This window comes from Akebia trifoliata, chromosome 6 (genome assembly GCF_017979445.1).
Source record: "Akebia trifoliata isolate Shusen 1 chromosome 6, ASM1797944v1, whole genome shotgun sequence".
NCBI lineage: Eukaryota > Viridiplantae > Streptophyta > Magnoliopsida > Ranunculales > Lardizabalaceae > Akebia > Akebia trifoliata.
Genome location: NC_141380.1, coordinates 1,960,508 through 1,971,255, shown reverse-complemented (window position 1 = coordinate 1,971,255; position 10,748 = coordinate 1,960,508). Strand labels below are relative to the sequence as shown.

The window sequence follows — 10,748 nt, the reverse complement described above, 5'->3', positions numbered from 1 at the left end:
AGATTTGAAATATAAAATTTAAGCTTTTTGGGCAGTGGATGTGAGGGCACCAGTAGGAAAGAAAATTTCTCTCTTTTATCACTTATGTCTTTAGCGCCACATGTCAAAAGGATGTTGGGTTATGAGCAAACAATCACCCCAAAATAAATCAAGTATAAAAGAAAATGCCGAAAGACTCTTTTCTTCCAAAACCAGCCGAAGTTGACATATTTGACTTTAGCGAAATCTTATCCCATGGGAGAAGAAGAGCATGGGGCATGGTTTGATGTTCCGTCTCTTTCATAGACAAGACTGTGTTATCTCAGATGAGTCAACTCGTCTTGTACTTATAAATCATTTTACTTTATTTATAAAATTAGGTATATTATAACTGATAAGAAAAATAAGAAGGATATCCTTTTTATTGTCATTAATCACAAGATCATTTTTAATTTTAATTAAAAAATACAAATCCCAAAGTGATTCAGACTAGATTTTCAAAATATCGCGTGAGTCATCTTATTTGACTTGTTAGATGGTGTGAAGCCTAAGAAGTGATGTAAATTTGTCTTGTTAGTAAATTGAAACCGTGCAATTAGGTGCAATTGTAATTGAGTTTTTCTAGTGGGCAATGATGTTGAATACGACGTTGTCGCCATTGAGAAAAAATCGATTTTCTCTATAGAGATCCAAAATATGATCAAAAATAGAAACTTTCCAAAGAAAATTTCATCTTTGGACGTATTAATTATCACTTTTTTATGGGTCTAGTTAAGGTGTGCCCTTAGGGCACACATATTAAAGTGCAATAAATACATTTTAAAAATTGAGTTTTGTATCGAAAATGCCCTTTAAAAAATTATTTTTTCACCTAAATACTCTTAAATTCCAATTTTTAAAGTGTATTTATTTCACTTTAACGTGTGTAATTAACAAAATCCTTCTTTTATTTGTGTTTTTTTATATAGAAAATTCAATTAAGAAAAAAAGAGTTATTACAAATCCCTAGAAAATTTGATGGAAAACGCATGACTTTCTTCTTATTTCAAACATTTATCATTCTTGGATCCATCAAAAGTCCTTGTTTATGCGATTCTTCGATCCGCCATTTCTCCTCTTAATTGGGTGTCACCGAACTTCGTATTAGCTACGCATCCTGACATGACTATGGTGACTTCTTACCCACCAAAAGGAAATAAAGTGTCGGCTACTCCTGCTTACTTCAAAACTTTGATGTACAACCTTCCAAAATGCTCAAATCATATAATTAAGTGAGTTCTACTAACGTGACTTTGATAGGGGACACCCGGTGGACACTTTGGTGTGGTGGCATGCAGGGGTGGAACTAGTAAGGAGCTGGTGGGGGCAATTGCCCCCACAGAACTTTGAGACACCCCTCTATTTTCAACTAATTACATGCCCCATTTGTCCCCACACCCTCACCTCCCTCCATTCCCTCACCTCTCTCCCCATTTGCCCTTACACCCTCACCTCCTTTTAATTTTTGCTCCCATAGAACTTTGAGACATCCCTATGTTTTCAGCTAGTTACATGCCCCATTTGTCCTCATTCCCTCACCTCTCTCCCCATTTGCCCTCACATCCTCACCTCCCTCCAATTTTTGTCCCCACAAAATTTTAAGGCACTCCTATATTTTCAATTAATTACATATCCCATTTGTCCCCACTCCCTTACCTCTTCAATTTTTTGTTGATGACCTTGTCTCTTGATTGGGACTGTTCAAATATTAATTGGAGATGACCTAAATATCATTTTCTTCAACTTTTAATTAAAAATCTCTTAATTTCTCTCTAAAACCATTCATCTTCACTAAACAACTAATCATAGTTTGCCCCCACTACAGGAAAATCCTTGCTCCACCCATGTTTCTATCTTATAAGTGTGTTATAAGGCTCACCGGAATACTTTTTTAATTAGTTGGATAATCCGAATTGAGCCATACATCCAAAAATACATTCAATGTCTTGGATTATAAGTCACAAATCCACCTATAGACAATTACATCACTTTCATTTTTCATTTTATTATTTTTAAAAACGCTATATTTCAACTCCTCCATTAAACAAACAATTGAATTAAGAGGAATAATGAATATTTCCTAAAAATCAATATTGATCATCTAGGAACCAATACAATTTCTTTTTTTTCTAAGGGTACATTTTTCTTGAAAACTAATATCATCTCAACTGTCTGTTTGATGGAAAGCCTCAACGTGAGGCTAAACTTTTATTTGAAAATATGAATAACATGCCCCATTTGTCCCCATAGAACTTTAAGACTCCCCTATATTTTCAACTAATTACATACCCCATTTGTCCCCACTCCCTCACCTCTTCAATTTTTTGTTGATGACATTACCTCTTGAGACTTCTCAAACATTTAATTGGAAATGACCTAGATATCATTTTCTTCAACTTCTAACTAAAAACCTCTTAATTTCTCCCTAAAGCCATTCATCTTCACTATACAACTAACCATAGTTTGCCCCCCACTACAGAAAAATCCTTACACCGCCCCTGGTGGCGTGTGCGTGTTTGTAAATGCATTTTACTCGTATTTTTGAGAAAATACATCTACGAGCATGTACACACCATCACGTCAAGATGTCCTTATATGTCCCCCCTGTGAGATCACTCCAGCCTTAATCTAATTTGAAATTAATCAATCACGTCAATCTCCACTCTCATATGGAAGAAACAAGCGGGCCTTATAGTGTGTACCATGTCCCATTATTATTAAGAGTCGTGATAATGGAACTCTCCCATGTGACATACTCAATATACTCTCCTGATGTGGCATGTGATATAACCATAGATTTTTTTGGCTTGATATGCACATTTGCACATCTCATAAATGTGTACAGTTGTGTATTCGAGGAACAAAGATCTATGATTCTAGCACATGCCACATCAAGAGAGTATTTTGAGTATGTCACGTGGGAGAGTCCCATATCATTACTCTATTGCTAAATCTGTACATCAAAATTTTGAAGTCTTGAGAGACAGCGAAGTAATGAAGTATCACTCCAAGAGATCAAAACTACCTTTCAAAACTCAAATTCTAAGAAGTCCAAAGAGTGGTTTTTTGCTCACAATATCTATTTTTTTTTTCTTACAACCTCCTCAGTATGTGCCACGTCAAGCATATAGGGTAGTTTTGAAAATTAGAAATGTATTTAATACACGTGGCACGTGTAATTGGTCTCTTCTATATTTCTGTGACGAAAATTTTGTGAGCAAATGTTTTTCCCAAACCATAAGAAAAGTTAAAAAAAAAAAAGACAGTGAGGTAGTGTGACAAAGAGAGAAGAAGAAAAAGATAGAAAGAGAGGATCGATGAGGCGAGACAGAGAGCGAAACGCGTGGAGAAGTATTCGCAGATGGGCACGCCTTCGAGATCTCTCTTTCTCAATTGTCGTCCACGACTCTCTCTCTACTCCATCGCTCTTCTCTTTCTCCTCCTCTATGTTACATCTCTTCTACTCTTCAAGGTCTCTCTCTCTCTCTCACACACACAGAGACTCTTTTTTCTGATTTTGTTCCAATTTTAGTATTTTTTTTTCTAAATTGGGCGCATTTGATCGAACAGGTGGACGATATCGCTTCACAAATCTCATCTCAGACCAAAACCATTGTTGGTCACAACTTAGAACCTCCACCATGGCATAAGTTCCCGCCAAAACAGTTCGACGAAGGAACGAAATACACCAAAGCTTTAAAATTCATAAAATGTTCTTACCTCTCATGTGGTCTCAGTAGAGCCCTTTACACAACACCAAATCAACAACAAGACCTGAATCAAATTTCTAATAAAACTGCAAAGTGTCCACCTTTCTTTCGATGGATCCATCATGATCTCGAACCATGGTCTCAGTCTCGAATATCTCAATCACAATTGATGGAATCTCAGAAATTCGCCTCGTTCCGGATTGTAATTGTTGGTGGAAGACTATATGTTGAATTTTATTACGATTGTGTGCAGAGTAGAGCAATTTTCACGATTTGGGGTTTGTTGCAGCTTCTTAAGAGGTATCCTGGAATGGTTCCTGACGTTGATCTTATGTTCGATTGTATGGATAAGCCATCTGTTAGTCGAACAAAGTATGGTCCGAGGTCAAAGCGGCCGCCACTGCCGCTGTTCCGATATTGCACTACTGAAGGACATTTTGACATCCCATTTCCTGATTGGTCTTTCTGGGGTTGGTAAGAAAATCATTTAATTAACAGAGTTTTTCTTAAAAATTTGTTCTTTTTATTTTACTTATTGGATCTGTATGTTAGAATTCTACCTAAATCCTTGAATTAACAGAGTTTCTCCTTGAACTTAAAAATAATGTTTAATACTTGAAATTTTGAATAACTTCAAGTATGCTTACATGGGTTACACTAGAGTTTAGCTAATGTATTTTTAATACCTTCAAGCCTTATACCAAATGTTTTTCTTTAAAAAAAAAATCCAATTTGTGTGAAATTCTTATTACCTCCTTAAAGAGAGAACTTGTAAGTCATTATTGAATTTAAGTTTAAAAAAAAGAAAAAAAAGGTCGTCTATGGGTCTTCCTTTAGATAAATCGGGTCTTACTCATTTTGGAGAATTTCAATGTCTATATGCTCTGTATGCTTGGGAGAAAAGCACCAATACAGACCTTTTTCCATTCATGGGCAGAAAACTTTTTCTTTTCATTTGGTAATTTGAGCAGTTTTATGTAGATTAGACTGATGTTTGAAGTCTTGTTATTAGTGTGGGACTTGGTGAGCACCGACACATATGTTACTCAGTTTGTGTATTGTTTTTGGAACTTTAGGAGGAAGCTGTTAGACGTGCAGGGTGTTGGGTCTTATAGCCATCCAATTAGTTAATTTATCCCTCTTCTGCCCCGTTCAATGTAACTTTTTTTTGTCAAAAAATTTGGGACAGTTTGAATGGTTGTGAATTGTGATCATCCTGTCAGATATATGTAATAGTGTTGTTCATAGTTGGTATTCTCACATGGAATCTAGTGGAAGCTGTGCATAGATGCAAGCTTCTATTTCCCACACACACACACACACACACAACACCCCAATCAGTGTTGACTTCGAAACCCATTTTGAATGCGATTCGTGATGTTGTATGGGTTCTGTATAGATGCAAGGGAAAAAATGTATCCCAGTTATTAGTGGTAAGTTGTTGAACAGATTCCACCCCATATAAGATAAGTAAAAGAGTTGTTTTAATTGAAGTACTAGCTTGAGTAATATTTCTTGTTTAAACTACATACCTTTTTTTTCCTGCACCTTTAAAGCATTGCTTGCCAGCATTTCTCAATCTTTTCACCTGAACTCATGGAGTGCTGTGTTTTTCTAGCTTTTGAGTGCATTATAATATTTATTTTATACTGCAACAGACATTTCTTTGCATATTCGAGTAATTTATCTCGATAATAAAATCTTTTAAGTTTTATTATGAACCAAAGATGTTGAAATTGTTGATAAGTTTTGTGACTTATTTGCATATTTTATGTTTTTTTAAGATATGACAACATATAATATGGCAGTCCAATTCAAAGATTCAGGTATTTCACAAATTATTTTGGAACCATTCGAGCAATTTGCATATTATATCAAATTATTGAAAAATAAATTTTTTAATACGAAATCATCATTTTCACTGTATCTAAACTTATGGGCTGGACTAAATTTTCAATCAACATGTAGATGTGATTTGGTAAACGTTTATGTATATATATTACATATGGATTTCTCATGCAGGTCTGAGATAAATATAGCACCTTGGGATGAGCAATTCAGAAACATCAAGGTAGGTTCCCAAGCTCTAAATTGGACAAAGAAACAGTCCCATGCATACTGGAAAGGAAACCCAGATGTCGCTTCTCCTCTTCGTATAGAGTTACTAAAGTGCAACGATTCTAAGAAGTGGGGAGCTGAAATTCTGCGCCAGGTTGAGTTCTATTTACAGTTCAGAGCACTCTTTACTCGAACATGCTTTAGTGATGGATTCGTCCACTTAATGATAGTAAGTAGCAAGCAAGGCACATAAATATGATTTGTTAACCGAAGCTTTCGTTCTCTGTGCAGAACTGGGCAGAAGAAGGGCGAGGTGGTTTCAAGAAGTCCAAGTTAGCAGACCAGTGCAAACATCGGTAAGTTAGTGTTCTCATTGTCTTGTAGTATACAGGAACTACCATGAAAATGTTAGATATGCTCATTGTTCTGGACCATAGTTAGCAAACCTCCATTTAAAACATGTCTTTTTGAAAAAGAAAAAAAATAAGTCTTTTGTAAATATATTTAAAACCAGTGTTCCAAGAGACCAAGACATAATAAGGAAAACAAGAAATATTTGTTGGTTCAAAAGTTAAAAACAAATATCGATGGTGCTCATCTACTGGATGTTTAGACTTAGATGAGATATCTCTGTTCTGGCGCTCATCAGTTTTCATGTACAATTTTAAACCCCCCGTGGTATTAAAAATTCAATTCTATGTATTATCCTATTCATCTCCCAATTTGAAAAGTGTGTTCCTATTAAAGTTGACACCATCAAGAAAAGAAGGGTTCTTAAGGTTTGTCATTTGCGTCATTCTGCAGGTACAAAATCTACTCCGAGGGCTATGCTTGGTCAGTGAGTTTGAAATATATTCTATCTTGTGGTTCTCTTACACTAATCATATCCCCACAATATGAAGATTTCTTCAGCCGTGGTCTCATGCCTAGAGAAAACTATTGGCCAGTCTCTCTTCCCCGCCTATGCCAATCTATAAAATCCGCTGTTGACTGGGGCAATGCAAACCCATCCGAGGTATCCTTTTGCCTCTTTCTTGGTCTAACTTTTTATTGGGTTAACTTGTTGCCCATCCAATCCGCAACAAAAACTTGGGTGGCTATGCTTACAACATATTACGGTATTTGGCAAGAAAGAAGGTCTACACGTCAAACTGTTAGAATTGTCCATTTGCATGAATTTTGTGTTGTGAAGTCTGAATTAATAAGTTGTTGGGAAATAGTTTCTTCAATCTGCAACATGGTAAATCATTATGGGTTTGCTTATTAATATTTATAACTAAAGAGAAATCCTGAAATTATTTGTGTGGGGACACAAATAGTCATTATTGGTCAATATGATGTGTTATTCCTTGTGTATAACTTTAATGCACAACCCACCACGATGCTTTTCTTTTCCGGGGTGTTTTACCAAAATAGGCAAGTATTTTTTTCAAATATTTACTGAAAAGGGCATATATCCATTTTGGTATTTATTTATTTTTACCAAAAAGGGAACCCATTGAAATTTAAAATATTAATCAGAATGACATATGTCTCTTTTGGTATTTTTTTCATTTTACCAAAAAGGTACCTGTTGAATGGTCACTTTCATGGTTTTACTTTTATTATACCCTTCTTGTGAACTTTAAATAACAGAACCTTCGTGTGAAATTCAAAACAATGGCATAAAGGTAAATTCAGTAAAATGATTGTACAATAGAAGAAGGGTGAGTATGATGTTAAAGGGAGGCCATTGTGTCTGTTACTTTCTTGTTGTCTACATACTTGTATAATGTTATGGAATGAATTTATTTGAAAGTACCTTTATTATAATGAGAGAAGGGTGAGTATTATTGAGGCAAATCCATGTTAGCTAATTCTCTTAGATTATAAGATTTCCCTTGGATTACATTGAATGATAGAAGTTTTTTATTTTTACTTTTTTTATTTTATGACACCATTGAATGATAGAAGTTATAAATCTAGACTATTATCTGAAGTGGAAAATACTCTTTTAATCTTTTAAAAATTAATTACGAAGACAATTCTAACATTAAACAAATGAATCACACTCAAGTTAGATGTCCCGTTCCTATAGATAGGAAAGAATTTATGTGGCACAGCTTAATTAGAGTTTAAAACACATCAGGCTGTTAACCAAGCCACTCTCTTCTTTGGTTAGTAACTCGTGTTTTAAACTCCAATTAAAACTGTTCCATGTAGACACAACGTTCCGATCTATAGGAACAGGACACCTTACTGGATTGAGACTCTAAATAAATACCAATATGCAAATGTCCATGCCAGATCATGGTTTTAAATCTCGTCCAATACGTCTCAGTATTGTCCACCAATGAGACGGATAGACAAGTCAAACGTATTGTACAACGAGATTTAAAACCATGGTTCATTTGTGTCATTGTTGAACGAGACGACTCGGTCTCTCCTACACAGATGAGTCAAGATGTCAAAATGAGTTTTAAAACCATGTGCCAGATCCCACCTACTAGTATTAATTGATGATACATTTGATACTGTATTAAATTCTATCTACTTTATCAGATTCAGTGTCCACTGTAAATATTGCCTCCTTATATGTTCTTTTAAGTTTTTTCCCACGTTCCTTATGTATCTAAGATGGCATATCAAGTGGGATCAAATTATTTTCTTTTGCTCAACAGGCTGAGGCCATTGGGAAAGGAGGACAGAAATTAATGGAAACTTTGGATATGGATAGGGTCTATGATTACATGTATCACCTCATCACAGAGTACTCAAAACTACAGGACTTCAAGCCAGCCCCACCTCCATCTTCTCAAGAAATGTGTTTGGAGTCTGTACTATGTTTTGCCGATCCAAGTCAGAGAAAGTTTCTCAAAAAGTCAACTGTCTCCGCATCATCATCACTTCCATGCACGCTCCCTCGTGCAGACCGTGATCTCATTCAGAGTTGGATACAAAAAAAGAGGAAAATAATCAGCGATGTGCAGAAGATGGAGGAGTAAAAACCGATAAATAATATACGGACTGTACCATAATTTGGCTAAATGAAAGGTGAGAATACAGAGGTTCATCTGTGGTTAAAGTTTCCACTTCGATCTTTTATTTATAATAAAAACATTTGTTGACATATATAGAACTTGAGGTTCATTGTTACTATTGTTGTTTATTGTTACTGTTAGCTTTCAAGCTAGAAACAATAATTCATTATAGCATTTCAAGTTGCATGGGAAATGGCCGAACTGAATTTCCAAAGCCAGTTAGCTTATATGCTGGGCATATTGCATCTATGTGTAATTGATGGTAAGATTCCTCGTGAAAAATAACAGTCGCGAGCACCGAAAATCAAGAAAAGGGATTAGGAAGGATAAAGAGCGTTTCCAAGACAAAGGGAGGGTAAGTTTATATAATTAGAGGTATTGCTTTATTTTAATTTTTTATATGATTTCTCACTAAAATTTGACTGTAAATCTAATTTAGGCATTGGGGCTTGTTTGATAAGTATCATGTTAGTGCTCGAGAACAGGGACTTTTAAGGGTTGGAAGTGATGTGGATTCAAGCCTCAAGGTGCTTGATTGATCCAAGAAATTCTCCACATTCCTAGAAAAGGAAATTTTTCAAAGAAATATATCACGTTTTTAGGGAGATTTTATGCATGAAAGGGGTTTGTCCAAAGTTTGATAAATCCTTACGATTTATAAATTTCAGAAAGTTGAAAAAAAAAAAAAAAAGGATTTTACTTGTTACACCCCAATTAAAAATAAAGAAAATAAGTGAATGATTGAGAATAAGTAAAAGTTGTGGGTGCCAATAGAAGCTCTCTCATTTTTTTTATATTAGATTTCTATTTTTTTGGGTGTAGGATTTATGTTAATGATAATAATTGTAAACAACTAATGAAATTGTTTGAATGGAGTGTTATAATGTTGAGATTATAATTTGAGCCAAATGTTTGAAGTGTGTATTTTAATTTTTAATTGGGATGTGATAAATATTTTAAGAAAGTTGGGTGTAATAAGCAAAAGTTGGGGTGCCAGTAGCATCTCTCTTTAAGATGTATATATTGAGGATTACTATTACCACATCAATTTTTACTAACGCCACACCAACTTTGTGCAATTATTTGGTGATTTACCTAAGAATTGGTGCGGCATTAGCAATAGTTGGTGTGGCAATACCTTGAGATGCACTCCCCCATACTCTCCTGACGTGGCATGTTGTAGAAGCATATATTTTTCCTCGGAATACACAACTGCATATCCCCATAAATATGTGCAGTTGTGTATCTCGAAGAAAAAATCTATGATTCTAACACATGCCAAGTCAGGAGAGTATGGGGGAGGAGGGGAGTCCCAAACTCATTATTCTTGGATTTAAATTACCAGAATGTATATTCTTCCTCAAATCTGTTATTGAGAGGTAAAGGATTAAAATTTCTTAAGAAACAAAGTTTTTAATTGGAATATGAATCAAATTGAAAAACCCCTTAATTGTTTAAGTTGTTAATAGAACGAATCACACTTTTACCACTAAACTATACTTGCCGCAATGTGATTATTGTATATGAATGGAAGATTTGTCGAACAAGGGCATTTACCATTGTTGAATTTTGTATCAAACATGTGGTGGTGGGGTGACAATTCCAAAACTTAATAGTACTTGATCTTCAAAATTGGAACCACTCTATCCTGTCCAAGAATAGGATTGAGATGTCATGTTGAGTGGAGCTTGCAATAAATTTTGGTAGATAGATCTAGTTGAGAAGGTGACCTCAGGTGTGAGGCCTCAAATTGGGTTGTTAGTAATATTAGATGTCAAGGCTTGAAAAACGTTTGGCTTGAGATAGTGTCGAATGAAAGCACCACGTGTAAAGCAATCATGTTATGTGGAAATGCTTTAAGAGCATCTCAAATGGACAAGTTAGTAGAATTATTAATGTTAGAAGTTAAAATTTAATCAACAAATTTTTTGCCAACGAACAA

At 35.0% G+C, this 10,748-nt stretch overlaps 1 protein-coding gene across 1 annotated transcript; it reads left to right on the top strand.

Annotated features, from left to right (window-relative positions):
• Nucleotides 1-3,296: 3,296 nt before the first annotated feature.
• Nucleotides 3,297-8,992, top strand: LOC147399510 (uncharacterized). The gene is made up of 6 exons (XM_086444890.1): nt 3,297-3,490; nt 3,589-4,202; nt 5,751-5,940; nt 6,078-6,142; nt 6,591-6,801; nt 8,447-8,992. Exons 1-6 carry the CDS (start codon nt 3,380-3,382, stop codon nt 8,768-8,770), a joined length of 1,515 nt encoding a protein of 504 aa, XP_086301016.1. The 5' UTR covers nt 3,297-3,379; the 3' UTR covers nt 8,771-8,992.
• Nucleotides 8,993-10,748: the final 1,756 nt, after the last annotated feature.

Bases quoted from the DNA above. Each gene is read 5' to 3' on its own strand.
- LOC147399510 (XM_086444890.1), top strand. From the start codon at position 3,380: ATGGGCACGCCTTCGAGATCTCTCTTTCTCAATTGTCGTCCACGACTC. The intron at 3,491-3,588 runs GTCTCTCTCTCT...TTGATCGAACAG, and splicing joins CATCTCTTCTACTCTTCAAG to GTGGACGATATCGCTTCACA. The intron at 5,941-6,077 runs GTTGAGTTCTAT...TTCTCTGTGCAG, and splicing joins GAGCTGAAATTCTGCGCCAG to AACTGGGCAGAAGAAGGGCG.